Source organism: Haematobia irritans, chromosome 1 (assembly GCF_050003625.1).
Source record: "Haematobia irritans isolate KBUSLIRL chromosome 1, ASM5000362v1, whole genome shotgun sequence".
NCBI lineage: Eukaryota > Metazoa > Arthropoda > Insecta > Diptera > Muscidae > Haematobia > Haematobia irritans.
In genome coordinates this window covers 121,543,000-121,559,740 of record NC_134397.1, presented here as the reverse complement: position 1 = coordinate 121,559,740, position 16,741 = coordinate 121,543,000, and the positions used below count along the sequence as shown (strand labels likewise).

Genomic DNA, 16,741 nt, shown 5'->3' with positions numbered 1-16,741 from the left:
TTTTGGTCTTCCAAGAGGCTCCGGAGGTCAAATCTGGGGATCGGTTTATATGGGGCCTATATATAATTATTGACCGATGTGGACCAATTTTTGCATAGATGTTAGAGACCATATACTAACAACATGTACCAAATTTCAGCAGGATCGGATGAAATTTTCTTCTCTTAGAGGCTCCGCAAGCCAAATCTGGGGATCGGTTTATATGGGGGCTATATATAATTATGGACCGATGTGGACCAACTTTTGCATAGTTGTTAAATACCATATACTAACACCATTTACCAAATTTCAGCCTGAGACCATATACAAACACCATGTACCAAATTTGCTTCTCTTAGAGGGTCTGCAAGCCAAATTTGGGGGGTCCGTTTATATGGGGGCTATACGTAAAAGTGGACCGATATGGCCCATTTACAATACCATCCGACCTACATCAATAACAACTGCTTGTGCCAAGTTTCAAGTCGATAGCTTGTTTCGTTCGGAAGTTAGCGTGATTTCAACAGACGGACGGACGGACGGACGGACATGCTCAGATCGACTCAGAATTTCACCACGACCCAGAATATATGCACTTTATGGGGTCTTAGAGCAATATTTCGATGTGTTACAAACGGAATGGCAAAGTTAATATACCCCCATCCTTTGGTGGAGGGTATAAAAAAACACAGTAATTGTTAATTTTGAAGAAGATTTTTTGTTATTGTTTATAACTAACAACAAGAAACATGTGTTTTTAAAAGGCAAAAAATCAGGGATATGTAAACATGTGTAAGACTGTGTATTCTTAAGAGGTCAAATCGGTTGATCGATAGGGGTTTATATCAAAAACATGGGTCGATATAGCCAATCGTCTAACTTGACCTGCCTGCAGAAAAAACGAGTTTCTGCTAAATTTCAGATAGCTTCATTATTAAATACTTTAACGTGATTACAACAAACAGACAGCCAGACAGATGGTCATAGTTGTATTGTCTTAGAATTTCCCCATCAATACACTGACAAAGGCATACCTGGTTCCAATGACTTTGTCTTTACACTAATAATTTTGGTACTTATTCCGAGCCACGGAAGCGGAGTATTGGAATTGGGATAGATTTAAGACAAAATTTTCTTTAAAATTTGAGTTTTGCGTACTTGATTCTAGTAATTCATTTTTAATTTATTCGATTTTTGAGCTCCAATCTTCATGTGTTATCAAAGTGCTTTGTAGAGGTGTCAATGACAACTTATATCTCTAAATTCCGAATGGACCTTATGTCAGAGAAATTCGTCTTCTATGCCAAACAAAATTTCGCATTCGTATTTGAAGGACATGAAATTTTTGACCTCACAACAATATTTTTGTCTGTGAACATAATATCGTTTTAATCTTCATATAAAGGCCCCATATATCTAACATTCCCCAAAAGACTACTTTGACGACCCTGCGCATGCGCCACATAATAATTTAAACGCGTGCCACAGTAGACATATTTTATGCATGTGTGTGTGAGGGGCGCAATTTTTTTTCAAACATTTGTTAAAAAGATTTTCTTTAAAAGACGCTGATTTGGAGGAAAATCTTTCAAATGATTTTCAGACACAAGACGAGTAGTAACGGTCTTTAACGATAACTTTGCGCATGCTCATAACCGCACACACACACAATAGTGGTGGATTTAAATCAATTGTGAATAACAACAAAAATCAATAAAAACTCCAACACAAAACAAAAAAAAAAAAAAACAAACTCAAAACGCGGTTTGAGTATAAAGACAAGACTTGGATCGTAAGAGTGTTGTAAAGAAAGTGAAAAGAAATTCGAAATAAAAAACAGAAGAGGCATACGACTTTGTGAGTCCCACTCGAAAAAAGCTTGAGATAGGTTAACAGAAAGTGAATGAACAAACAGAGAGAAGGTGAAACATCGTAACATATTGGAGTAATACCAGCGCCAGCCAATGCCGGTTTTGGGTCTAACATAAAAAAGTCTTGACGATAAAGCCAAACATAACGGACGTCTTAGTAAACGCGCTTAGTCTCGGCAAAAACAATATCGGAACGGAAACGGAAATAAAAAATAAATATAAAAGTGAATTAAACGAATATACAAAAATTCATTGAACTTTAGCTATTTGCAATCCAAAGAAACACATCACACAATGAAGGTAGGTAATTGAGTTTAAACCCGGGACACTCATAAGACAGAGACCTATGTCAAAATAAGAAATAACTCATAGCATTAGCGTCTCAAATGTGATGTTTTAGCCAATATCTTAGAGGGATAAAAAAATCACCAGTGTATTTGATTATTTATTTTACCAATTATTGGCCAAGAAAAGAGTGAAAGTGTGACGATGATCATGATCATGGCTTAGGTAAACACTTTGTTCGACTATATTGGTTAAGACATTGTGCGTACCATGTTGCAATGTGGATATTTTTTTATTTAAACTTAAAAACGAAAATGACATAAAAAACAACCAAACACTGGAATAAACTAAATGGCAATGGCCAAAATCGAGTGACAAGTAATAAGAAAAATAAACGAAAATCAATATAAATTAAAAAACAAAAGTGATGGCCACTGTGGTAGTCTTATTCAGTCAAGTGAAAATTGAAATCAGTTATTACAACTTCCCAAATTAACTCTAGTAGCCAATTTATTTGTTTTTTTTTTCACCATGGCAAAAAACAAGTTCAAGTGCATTATTATTATTTTTCTGCATTCTTCACTTCTCTTTTATGGCTAAGAGGAAGCCAGAGCTTCATTACAACATTTCATCTTTTCAAATCAACCAAAAAACCACTCATTTTTCATGCACCATTTCCATCATGTAAAGATTGGGTTTGAAATTGGCTTAGTGTCTTTCTTCCATACTCTTGACCATTGCTTTCTTGCTACTACAATACACACGCACTGAGAGTGAGAAAAAGAGAGTATGAGTAAGTGAGATCAGAAGAGACTACGAATTTCAGTTTGGTTGGATTTTATGTTGAGGGGGATATTTTAAGCAAATACGTGAGTGGCTTAGAAATTATGTAATATTAACAATACCATTCAAGCTCAGCTGATAGACTGCTCACCCTCCATCCCTCTCTCACTCCCTCTTTCACATTTATCCAACCATTAGCATAGCCATGTCATGTTAAACCAAGCGGTCAATCGAACCAATTCCCCTCCCATTGACAAAAAGAAATATATGCAAATCGAAAAAATGCTGAAATACCCTCACACAAAAAAGTAATGTTGTGTGCAAATAAAAAATTTTATTTCCATTGAATGTCATCGATGATGTCTAACCACAACATTTAAATATTTTTGTAATAAAATGCGGGCAAATATGTTGCAATGGCAAATTGAATTTGAACAAAAAACAAAACTGATACCATGATATTCATCCATTGAATTTAACTTAATCACTATGATTCAAAATGACAAAAGCGGAAGAGATGTATTGTTGATACAATTTTCTTTTGAACTTTACAAAAAAAATATATACATATATATAATTTTTTAATGAAATAAATAACAAACAAACAACGGGGATGAATTTGGCCTGCCGAAGCTCACATAACACCCGTCATAGATTTAAAATACAAGGATCTGCTGTAGAAAGGTTGATAATATTATAATTGGTGTAAAATATAAAGCATCCCAGTCCTTCCTAAGTCATTATTTTTAAAGTACGTCCAAACATGTTCTTTATATAAAAATCCCTTTTATTTACGTACTTTTCGCAATACAAATACTTGAAAGAAAAGAATTTGTGGGATGATGCTCAGTGGTGAAGTTTCCAAAAAGTTGCCGCATTTTTCGATTTAAAATTTCTGTATTAAATACATATGTATCTATATTTTTCTTCTTCAATTTTCATTTTCATTTCATCAAATGACATTTAAAATATATTTGAAATATCATTCGGCTGTAACTACTATATGAAAATGGAGGCTACACTCAAAAAAAAGTTTACTTGGATCCAAAGATTTGGACCTTCCCTTAAGGACTTTGGTATTGATTCCGAGCCAAAGATGCCGCTTCTTTAAAATAAAGACATTTTTTACGGGCCTTCCTGACTTTAAATGTAGGATCAATGAAATTAAAATTGGATACAGATCTCATTCATTTTTTTTGTTTTTGTTTTCTTTTTGCGATATATTAATAACGGTATTTATGTACAAACAAATTCCAATTTCACAATCCAAATTATGCCAGGTACTTCAAAGTAAAAACAGTTTTCTTAATGCTAAAAAAACTTTAAACCAGGGATGCAAATCCTTAAAATAAGTCTTAGCCTATATTTGAAGCGTTTTTATCTTAAATTTAAAAATTCAATATGTCAGTTGAGTTAAAGACGATTTCTTTAAATTAAAAATGTTTATTTTATTTTAAGGAAAATTTGCCTTCAAAGATCTACAACTTCAGCAGAGAGACGCAAAATTTAAAGATTTGTGTCCTAAATTTAATGAAAAAAATTTTTGAAGCAAGGATTATAAACTTTCTTTTAATTAAAAACAAGTATATACGGCCGTAAGTTCGGCCAGGCCGAAGCTTATGTACCTTCCATCATGGATTGCGTAGAAACTTCTTCCAAACACTGCCATCCAGAATCGAATTACTTAAGTTGCGGTAACGCTTGCCGATGGCAAGGTATCTTAAAACCTCCTAACACCATCTTCTAAATTGTATGTAAGTCCATACGTGGTATATATTAAATCAAAAAAGATCGATTCAATACGTATATAATTCAGTTTGACAAAGTAGACATAAAATTTTTACAAAATTTTCTACAGAAATAAAATTTTGAAAAAAATTTTCTATAGAAATAAAATTTTCACAAAATTTTCTATAGAAATAAAAATTTTGACAAAATTTTCTATAGAAAGAAAATTTTGACAAAAATTTCTACAGAAATAAAATTTTAACAAAATTTTCTATAGAAATAAACTTTTGACAAAATTTTCAATAGAAATAAAATCTTGGTAGATTATTTTTGGCTCGAGTGGCAACCATGATTATGAACCGAATAAAATTTGAACAAAATTTTCTATAGAAATAAAATTTTGGTAGATTATTTTTGGCTCTAGTGGCAACCATGATTATGAACCGATATGGACCAATTTTTGTGTGATTGGACCAAATTTGGTATGGTTGTTAGCGACCCTATACTAACACCACGTTCCTAATTTGAACCGGATAGGATGAATTTTGCTCCTCCAAGAGGCTCCGGAGGTCAAATCTGGAGAACGTTTTATATGGGGGCTATATATAATTATGGACCGATATGGACCAATTCTGCCACGGTTGTTAAAGATCATATACTAACACCATGTTCCAAATTACAACCGGATTGGATGAAATTTGCTTCTCTTGGAGACTTCGCAAGCCAAATCTGGGGATCGGTTTATATGGGGGCTATATATAATTATGAACCGATGTGGACCAATTTTTGCATGGTTGGTAGAGACCATATACCAATATCATGTACCAAATTTCAGGCGGATCGGATGAAATTTGCTTCTCTTTGAGGCTCCGCAACCCAAATCTGGGGATCGGTTTATATGGGCGCTATATATAATTATGGACCGATGTGGACCAATTTTTGCACGGTTGTTAGAGACCATATACCAACATCATGTACCAAATTTCAGCCGGATAGGATGAAATTTTCTTCTCTTTGAGGCTCGGCAAGCAAAATCTGGGGATCGGTTTATATGGGGGCTATATATAATTATGGACCGATGTGAACCAGTTTTTGCACGGTTGTTAGAGACCATATACCAACACCATGTACCAAATTTCAGCCGGATCGGATGAAATTTGCTTCTCTTAGAGGCTCCACAAGCCAAATCTGGGGATCGGTTTATATAGGGGCTATATATAATTAAGGACCGATATGGACCAATTTTTGCATGGTTGTTAGAGACCATATACCAACATCATGTACCAAGTTTCAGCCGGATCGGATGAAATTTTCTTCTCTTTGAGGCTCGGCAAGCAAAATCTGGGGATCGGTTTATATGGGGGCTATATATAATTATGGACCGATGTGGACCAATTTTTGCATGGTTGTTAGAGACCATATACCAACAGCATATACCAAATTTCAGCCGGATCGGATGAAATATGCTTCTGTTTGAGACTCCACAAGCCAAATCTGAGGGTCCCTTTATATGGGGGCTATACGTAAAAGTGGACCGATATGGCCCATTTTCAATACCATCCGACCTACAGCGATAACAACTACTTGTGCCAAGTTTCAAGTTGATAGCTTGTTTTGTTCGGAAGTTATCGTGATTTCAACAGACGGACGGACGGACGGACATGCTTAGATCGACTCAGAATTTCACCACGACCCAGAATATATATACTTTATGGGGTCTTAGAGCAATATTTCGATGTGTTACAAACGGAATGACAAAGTTAATATACCCCCATCCTATGATGGAGGGTATAAAAATGTCATTGTTTTAAAGAATTTTGTCCTTAGCATTGCGTAAATTTTGAGTCAAAAAATTTAAGTTGCATAATCTTCCACATTAAGTCAATATTTTTTTCAGTGTACAAACTGATAGTTAAGAAATATTTTTACGGTTGTTCGTATCAACCAATTTTAATTAAAATTATTCCAAGGAGGTAGATTTGGTTGTCACAACCATTTATCTTGTGACACAACAGAAAATCTGTTGAAAATCTCACCAAATTGTTATAGATATGATATGAACAGCTTATATATATATTTCTGAATATAGAATGTTCCTAGTTACAACCGAATTCCAACCAATTTCTTTTCTGTGTGCATATATATGTATCGCCCGATTTTCCCAAATTTGGCCATAAAACCCTTATGTATCAACCGATCTTACTCAAACTTAACTTAGCACTAACAATATGTGTAAAAAATCATCCAAATCGGTTCATTGCTCGATTTTCTCAAATTTTGCCATAATACTCTTATTTATTAACCTTTGTTACTCAAATATCAAATTTGGAAGTCTAAAAACGATCGGCTAGTTTTTAGACTTACATGTAGCTTACAAACTTGGATTTATTACCCACACTAAATGAGCGATTTCCTCTTTTTTATACCCACCACCATAGGATGGGGGGTATATTAACTTTGTCATTCCGTTTGTAACACATCGAAATATTGCTCTAAGACCCCATAAAGTATATATATTCTGGGTCGTGGTGAAATTCTGAGTCGATCTGAGCATGTCCGTCCGTCCGTCCGTCCGTCCGTCCGTCCGTCCGTCCGTCCGTCCGTCCGTCTGTTGAAATCACGCTAACTTCCGAACGAAACAAGCTATCGACTTGAAACTTGGCACAAGTAGTTGTTATTGATGTAGGTCGGATGGTATTGCAAATGGGCCATATCGGTCCACTTTTACGTATAGCCCCCCTATAAACGGACCCCAAAATTTGGCTTGCGAGGCCTCTAAGAGAAGCAAATTTCATCCGATCCGGCTGAAATTTGGTATATGGTGTTAGTATATGGTCTCTAACAACCATGCAAAAATTGGTCCACATCGGTCCATAATTATATATAGCCCCCATATAAACCGATCCCCCGATTTGGCTTGCGAGGCCCCTAAGAGAAGCAAATTTCATCCGATCCGGCTGAAATTCGGTACATGGTGTTAGTATATGGTCTCTAACAACCATACAAAAATTGGTCCACATCGGTCCATAATTATATATAGCCCCTATATAAACCGATCCCCCAATTTGGCTTGCGAGGCCTCTAAGAGAAGCAAATTTCATCCGATCCGGCTGAAATTTAGTACGTGATGTTAGTATATGGTCTCTAACAACCATGCAAAAATTGGTCCGCATCGGTCCATAATTATATATAGCCCCCATATAAGCCGATCCCCCGATTTGGCTTGCGAGGCCTCTAAGAGAAGCAAATTTCATCCAATCCGGCTGAAATTTGGTACGTGATGTTAGTATATGGTCTCTAACAACCATGCAAAAATTGGTCCACATCGGTCCATAATTATAAATAGCCCCCATATAAGCCGATCCCCCGATTTGGCTTGCGAGGCCTCTAAGAGAAGCAAATTTCATCCGATCCGGCTGAAATTTGGTACGTGATGTTAGTATATGGTCTCTAACAACCATGCAAAAATTGGTCCACATCGGTTCATAATTATATATAGCCCCCATATAAACCGATCACCAGATTTGATCTCCGGAACCTCTTGGAACACCAAAATTCATCTGATTCAGTTGAAATTTGGTACGTGGTGTTAATATATGGCCTCAAACTCCCATGCAAAAATTGGGCGATATCGGTCCATAATTATATATATAGGCCCCATATAAACCGGTCCCCAGATTTGACCTCCAGAGCCCCTTGGAAGAGCAAAATTCTTCCCATTCGGTTGAAATTTGGTACGTGATGTTAGTATATGGTATCCAACAACCATGCAGGAATAAGAAGTTTTAAGATACCACAACCCAAGTAATTCGATTGTGGATGACAGTCTTTCGTAGAAGTTTCTACGCAATCCATGGTGGTGGGTACATAAGATTCGGCCTGGCCGAACTTGCGGCCGTATATACTTGTTTTAATAATGGAATCAATACTCGTATAAGTGGCATACTACGTCTGTAGGTGCAAAATCAACAATAGTTCCTAATATCAGACATTTCTGTTCGCATTGTGATAAAACTCCCATAAACATGTTTTATCTCCCAAACCTATAGCAATGTTTATATTTACTAATTCAGTAGGGTTGGTTTAGGGTATGATATAGTCGGACCCGCCCGACTTTCTACTTTATTTAGGTAAAAAATCAAGTATAGATTTTAATATCGGGCACTTCTGTTTACATTGGGATAAAGCTCCCTAACCCAAATCAACGATACCTCTCAAATGCTTATGTTAACTATCTCAAAATTGCACCAAAAAGGAAACTGTTTTAGAGCAAGAATAAACTACCTCATGCGAATATTTAACTAATTGTACTCTTTATTTTGAGACTTCCACATAGCGAAAATTTTCAAATTTCTGTTGAGTTTCAATGAAAAAAAATATCTTTACACAAAAAAATGTGCCGAAAAAAAAAAACAAAATAAAAACATTGTTTAATAAAGAAAAATAACACTACTTTACACTAAAAATGTACACCGGAAATGTATCTCACTCATCAAATACATTTTTTTATGAATTTTCATCTGCTGAACATCACTTATGGACAAATCCTATCTCGAGCTACAAATGTCCGATTTATATATTATTATTATTATGTAAGAGTTACATGTAAGTCTAAATACGATCGGATAATACATAAAAATCTTGAACTTGAGTATAATTGTTTAATAAATGAGAGTATTATGGCCACAAAAGTCGAGCGATGATTTGATTAAAATCGGTTAATAAATGGTCAAAATAAGTTCATTAGAGACAACTTTTTGAAAATCGTGAGCTACAGACATATGGGAGCTATATCTAAATCTGAACCGATTTGGAAAATATTTTCGGGGTTTGGTTGATACCACTGAAGGTTAGTGTGCCCAATGTGAGTAAGATCACTTAATAAATAAGGCTCCCAGCAAACAAATCGTCGCCAAAAAAGTAATGAAAATGTTCTTTTTGGATCCGAAAGTGGTGCAAAATTGACGAAGCGATGAATTTAACATGGACTTGTCATAGGACGGAAGTCCTCCATTTCAACAGCAGGAGCCACCGTGGTGCAATGGTTAGCATGCCCGCCTTGCATACACAAGGCCGTGGGTTCGATTCCTGCTTCGACCGAACACCAACAAGTTTTTCAGCGGTGGATTATCCCACCTCAGTAATGCTGGTGACATTTCTGAGGGTTTCAAAGCTTCTCTAAGTGGTTTCACTGCAATGTGGAACGCCGTTCGGACTCGGCTATAAAAAGGAGGTCCCTTGTCATTGAGCTTAACATGGAATAGGGCAGCACTCAGTGATAAGAGAGAAGTTCACCACTGTGGTATCACAATGGACTGAATAGTCTAAGTGAGCCTGATATCGGGCTGCCACATAACCTAACCTAACCTAACCTAAGATTTACAGAGAACAATTGTTAATATATGGATGGGATAGCTTTTTGAAAATTGGAACAAAATTATCCAATTTGCTTGAAATTATCAGGGAAGGTTGAAGGGAGACCTCTCCTCAAGTACATACCGTGAAACAATTAAACTTGAAATTTACAGAGGATGTGAAGTAGGTTACATTATTATAATAGATATCTGATTTTGTGATATTCGGAAGAGAAGAGGGGCCTCCCCTTGTCTTGCTGTTTAAAAATTGGGCTTATAATTTGCTTGAGATTTTCTGGGAAGTCTACACAATATACGCTACGAAGGAAAGTTTACAGATTTTCATTACAAAAAATAGTGCAAAATCTAACCTTCTCCGATTTACTTGAAATTGGGAGAAGATGATTAAATTTATACAGGGTACATGATTTTTCGACATCTGCGTGGGGAAGGGGAATACTGAAGTTGGATAGTTTGTGAAATGAATTTACGATATCTGGTCGGTGAGGAGCGAAAGAGGGGGGGGGGGTTCCTTTTGCCCACGTTTGAAATTCACAGGAAATGTAGAAGATTGTCCAACGATTTTAATACAGAAGAGTTAAAAAATAAAAAATTGGTTGAAAGGGAACACCTCCTACCCGACGTTTGTTAAGCTGGTCCGTTTTACATCCGTATAAAATTTCTGTGTATAAACGAAAAAGCAAGTAGTCTGATTTTTTTTAAATGTACGGGACACGTGTGTGGAAACCTTGGAGAGACTAATCAGTACTTCAGTTTTTGTGCCAGACTTCAAATCTCGAACCGTATCAATCCGACTTCAAAATCGAATTTGTTTTCACATCGACGGATATGGTTGACTAGGTTAACGAAAATATGCTTCGGGAGGTGCAGCGAAGCGGGCCGGGTGCCTAGGAAGCGGGCCTTGTGCCATAAAACCGCAATGCAATGAAAGTTTACAGATTTTCATTACAAAAAATAGTGCAAAATCTAACCTTCTCCGATTTACTTGAAATTGGGAGAAGATGATTAAATTTATACAGGGTACATGATTTTTCGACATCTGCGTGGGGAAGGGGAATACTGAAGTTGGATAGTTTGTGAAATGAATTTACGATATCTGGTCGGTGAGGAGCGAAAGAGGGGGGGGGGGGGGGTTCCTTTTGCCCACGTTTGAAATTCACAGGAAATGTAGAAGATTGTCCAACGATTTTAATACAGAAGAGTTAAAAAATAAAAAATTGGTTGAAAGGGAACACCTCCTACCCGACGTTTGTTAAGCTGGTCCGTTTTACATCCGTATAAAATTTCTGTGTATAAACGAAAAAGCAAGTAGTCTGATTTTTTTTAAATGTACGGGACACGTGTGTGGAAACCTTGGAGAGACTAATCAGTACTTCAGTTTTTGTGCCAGACTTCAAATCTCGAACCGTATCAATCCGACTTCAAAATCGAATTTGTTTTCACATCGACGGATATGGTTGACTAGGTTAACGAAAATATGCTTCGGGAGGTGCAGCGAAGCGGGCCGGGTGCCTAGGAAGCGGGCCTTGTGCCATAAAACCGCAATGCACCAAATTTCATCAAAATCGGTTAGTAATTGCGACCGCAATACTGCGAACAACAAATACATGGACAGACGGACGGACACCAACGGCTAGATCGACTCAGGCGGTGATTCTGAGTCAATCGGTATATATTTTATGGGGTCTAAAATAAATATTTCTGGTAGGCACATTTTTTAGCAGATCAAAGTTATTATACCCACTATGTGTTTTAGGGTATAACAATCGTGTTTTTCAGTGACTCTGCCGCCGAAAAAGTATAAAACGTTAAAAACAAAAACATCTGGCTTCACTTCATGTTCATAAAGATGATACTTTAGCGTAAGAAATAAGACCAACTAGTAAAAAATCGACCGAAAAATTATAAAGTTATAAGCAATTGAGTGAATAAACCCGATATCAAATAATAATGAGCCACTCACCCAGACAAAAATGTATTTTTGTGTGACCGAGTGGCACATTTTAACCTTCATTTTCGAATTCAGCAGATGAAAATACATAAAAAAGTCACACTTCATCAATGAATACAAAAAATATTTTGTAAACTAGTGTAATTTCTTAGACAAATATTTGATAAAAAATAACCTCTGGTGAAATTTGAACATGCGTTCTTCAGTTTTTTTTTTTTTCATAATAATAGAGAGCATCTCGAGAAGTAGTTAGAGTGTTATGCCTTGGTGTCATATTATGATCATATCACAAACATTTTAATTGAGGTTTCGATGCTTCGTGTTCAATGGCGTTTATGACTGCGTGTGCTAAGGCTTTCATCCTATGGCAAGCTCAAATTAAATTCATTGGAGAAGATCCAGGTTTACAATACTTCCAGATCAGCAATTGGGGATTCAAATTTTTAGCACATTATTTTTAAGTGCAAACATATAATGTTCATAAACTAATATAATATGTTTGAGGCATATATGTTAAAATGTAAACATAATATATTTATGTTTACATTTTAAATATAAAATCTCTGGACGCAAACATATATATGTTTGGAAATTTCGTTTAAACATGTATATGTTTGGAAACGTTAGAGAGAGCGAGAATAGGTTAAAAGGTTATGTTAAATTGGCAGCCTGATTTTTTTTCATGCTCTCTTAGACTATTCAGTCCATTGTGAGAGAGTAGAAAAAATGATGAAGATGGCGACAGAGATAAATAACGAAATTTAATTACAATATAAGTGTAGGTTGCTGAGAACAATAACAAAATATTTTCTTTTTTGCAATAAACGTTAGTTTATTTTAGCATGACTTTAACAACGGACATTTTTTTCTGTTTAACTATTATTGAGCTATTATTTAAGCCTATGACAATTGTAGACTTTTGTTACTATTCATACACAAAAAGAGATCTTTCAAAATCAATTACTCCAATCATTTTTAGTTTTGTATGAATAAAATCCATTAAAAAATATAACAATAATTTAACTTCCAACAAAGAGAAAATATACAACCAAACTACATACATAATTGAAAACTACATTAAAATCCACTTTTTTGCATATTTAAATGCAAAAGCCATAACAGAGAAGATAATGACAAAATGCGTGTACAAAAAAAATCCATATTTGACAAAAATAATAAACAAAAGATGTAAACAAAAGCTCAAGCCTAACCACACCCTTCTCAGGAGAAAGCTGTCAAATGGATATACCGGAACACTGATGATTTCGACAAAATGTAATGGAGGCGTTTACAGATGACGTCTTCATGCAAAGACCATCAAAGGGCTAATTATCGTGTAAAGACAACACCTGTGTTCGAGGTAATCTTGGTCTTGGTAAACTCCTACGACATCTATTCATGGCTTCATTCCATATCCATACGAAGTAATCTAATGGGCCAAGAGTAATTCTCACGTTACCACATGATTTTGTGGTAGGTTAGGATCTTCCATCGAAACCATAGTTCCATAGACTACTTGACCTTCCATTACTTATCAAGCGATACGATTAACTTGTCTCTGTTGTACTATATTCGTAAGATGCCATGATGCATGCTAGCAAAAGATATTGTGAGTTCCAAAACCACAAAATATGACTCAAATGATTTAATGATGAAGCCGTATGGTTGACTGGCTCGCTTGTTGGCTTATTTGTTAATCATTAGCATTGTCTTGGACGGAAAAACAGTTGTTTTTGGACATTTCTTTTCTTTGGCCTATTCAGTCATTTGATGTCATTCACTTTGGTTGAAACGAATGAGAAATTGACATAATCGCATGTCATAATAAATGTGAATAAGAATGAATGTGCGAATGTCCCAGATGATGCAACTATAACCTATCCGAGGTTTTTGAAGCTTTGTCGTTTGGAAATGATTTTGTATAAAGTAAAATATGAATAAATTGTTGATAATGAAAATAAGTACCCAGTAAGTTTTAATTTAATTTTTTTTTTAGTTTTTATATAGTCATGCAAATTCGAATTTTCTTACTACACGCATGTCTCAAAATGATTGTACAAATACTTTCAGCGCAAGCAGTGGTGCAATGGTTAACATGCCAGCCTTGTGTACAAAGGTTCATGGGTTCAATATAAGTTTTGAGTGGACACCAAATAGTTTTTCAGTGGTGGATTTTCACCCCTCTCAGTAATGCTGGTGACATTTCTGAGTGTTTCAAAGCCACCGTAATGTGAAACGGATGCGGCTTTAAAAAGGAAGTGCCTTGCAAATGAGCTTAACCTAGAATTGACAGCACTCATTGACAAGAGAGAAGTTCACCACCTGTGTTATTGGAAATTTTCGTACGATTGGCAAAAATTCTATGTTAAGAATCAACTAAGGCACCCTAAATAAGGTCATGATTTGGCACCAGAGATTATTATACCCTCCATCATAGGATGGGAGTAGAGATAGTCCGACTAGCAAGTTTTTTGGTTTTGTCAGAAAGTTGTAAACATCGTAAACGTTATATACAGTAATCCCTCGATTTACGTCGTGATTGCTTCCGGGATTTGACGCCGCACTGAAAATAAAGCATACTCGGTTCCAAAGATTTTGCCTTTACTTTAACAAATTTGGTATTGATTCCGAGCCAAAGAAGCGGAGAATACAAGTAAGGATACTTTTAAGACACAATTCTTTTTTACATTCAGGTTTTGTGTACTTGCTTCTAGGAAACAAATTTTAATTTTTCGCTTTCTCAGCTTTATTTTCAAACTTTATTTTCAAAATTAGGACTCGACTTCCAGTAGAAATTATTCTATGTTTGAAGTAAAAAACTTCATTAAAATAAAGTTTTGAAAAACATGTCCTATATCTGAACGATTTTTTGCTTTGTAGTCAAGATGCAAAAAGACAACAAATTTAAAGAAAATTTCATTATATTTAAAGAATTTTTCTGAGTTATTAAAGTCAAGTTGTCCCTAGCCTATAAATTTTTTCTTTCATGTTAAGATACCCATTTTTAAGTCAAATAACTTAATTATAAGGAGAATATGACTTCATTGAAAAGTTTATCGACTTTTGGACAAGGAAAATAACTTCATTTTAGAGAAATGCGTCTTCTATGCTAAGCAAAAAATCTTTGACCTCACGACAATATTTTTTTCAGTGCGTTAATCGAAACGACGTAAATCGAATTGCTTATGTATATATGAGCGGATACATAATCAAAAACTTCAAAAATAAAGGTAATTCAGTCTTGCATTCATAAAATATAAATAAATAAATATACTATATACATAAAATAACAATTCATTATTCAAAAATATCAGAGTTTAACAATTAAGTTCATAAACAAATGAAAAACCTTTACGTTGTATACATATAAAAAACATCGCCACTTCGGTAATTGCCTTATATATGAAATATCAATCAGAATTTGACGAATTTTCGGTAAGAATTTCAGAAATAAATGTTTCAATGTCATCATCGTTGGTACTTATTTCACTTATGGAAGGAGTTTCTGATAAAGTTGGAAAAAAAAAATCGACGAAGTAAATGAACACAAAATTTAACGACGTAAATCGAAACAACGTAAACTGAGGCGACGTAAATCGAGGGATTGCTGTACTTGTATAAAACGTAAAAAACCGTAGTAAATGTCGCAAATTCTTACAGCATACTAAGATTTGATTCCAAACTATTTTTTTATATTCTATAGCATATGGAAGAATTTTTATATGGTTATGTGAAATCAAATTGTAAATAGTACGCCTATGAAATTTGGCTCAAAGTTTTCCATTGCATGGTTTATAGTCGACTCCGGTCGATATTAGGTTAGGTTAGGTTAAAGTGGCAGCCCGATTAAATTTCAGGCTCACTTAGACTATTCAGTCCATTGTGATACCACATTTAACTAAAAGTACCTATTACATATGGGCACTTCTAGTCTTAACCACTGAACCTTCTCGATATTAGAATTTTCTGACTCTTTTCTTTAAGGAAAATGCGTTCGTAAATACAAATGTTACTAATAAAGCCGAATGTATACAAGTAGGAAATAAATGGTTCTAAAAACGTATACTATAGGAATTTCAATATTGTCAAACACGAAGTATTTTACGGAGGTTTACGACGTTTTTGACGTATAGTAATATACGTCGTAAATGTATGTCAAATACGTTACAGTTTACGACAGACCATCTCTGGATGGGGGTATACTATCCTTGTCATTCCGATTGTAACGCATCGAAATAATGGTGTCAGACAGCGTTGCCAGAATTGATTTACCACAAACCGTTAGATTTGCCCAAAAAATGGCTAAAAAATAACTATAAAAAAAGTTAAATTTTTTTGTATAAAAAGTCACAATTTTCATTGAAATTCAACAAACTTAAAAGCTTTATTTTACTTAAAATGCATATTAATTTAATTGTATTCATTTTAATTCTACTTCTGTGAGACTGCAATAATATCAAAGTCATATCATTAGAGAATATCATTATGCTTCGTTTTAATTGGATTAAATCCGCTGAATTAATGATAAATTTGTGAACGTGTACATTTTTGCTAATTTTACCCAAGAGAGTAAAACCCATTCTTACTGTCTTGCAAGTTAAAAAATGCTAAAAAATAGTACCACATTCAAAACTTTATTTCCTTAATTTTCTCTTGCATACACTGAAAAGATTTTGTACACTAATGATTTTGGTATTTATTCCGCGTCAAATTTGAATTTATTCGTTTTTAAACTTTTTCTTCATGAGCTATCAAAGTGCTTTAAAAAC

The 16,741-nt window shown here is 34.9% G+C and overlaps 1 protein-coding gene across 1 annotated transcript in view; it reads left to right on the top strand.

Annotated features, from left to right (window-relative positions):
* The first annotated feature begins 1,571 nt into the window (after positions 1-1,571).
* LOC142221753 (uncharacterized) overlaps positions 1,572-16,741 on the top strand; it is a 76,698-nt gene continuing 61,528 nt past the window's right edge. Inside the window, exon 1 of the mRNA XM_075291543.1 lies at positions 1,572-2,150. Within this exon, the coding sequence (XP_075147658.1) occupies positions 2,145-2,150 (6 nt within the window). The 5' untranslated portion in view covers positions 1,572-2,144. The remainder of the gene's footprint in view (positions 2,151-16,741) is intronic.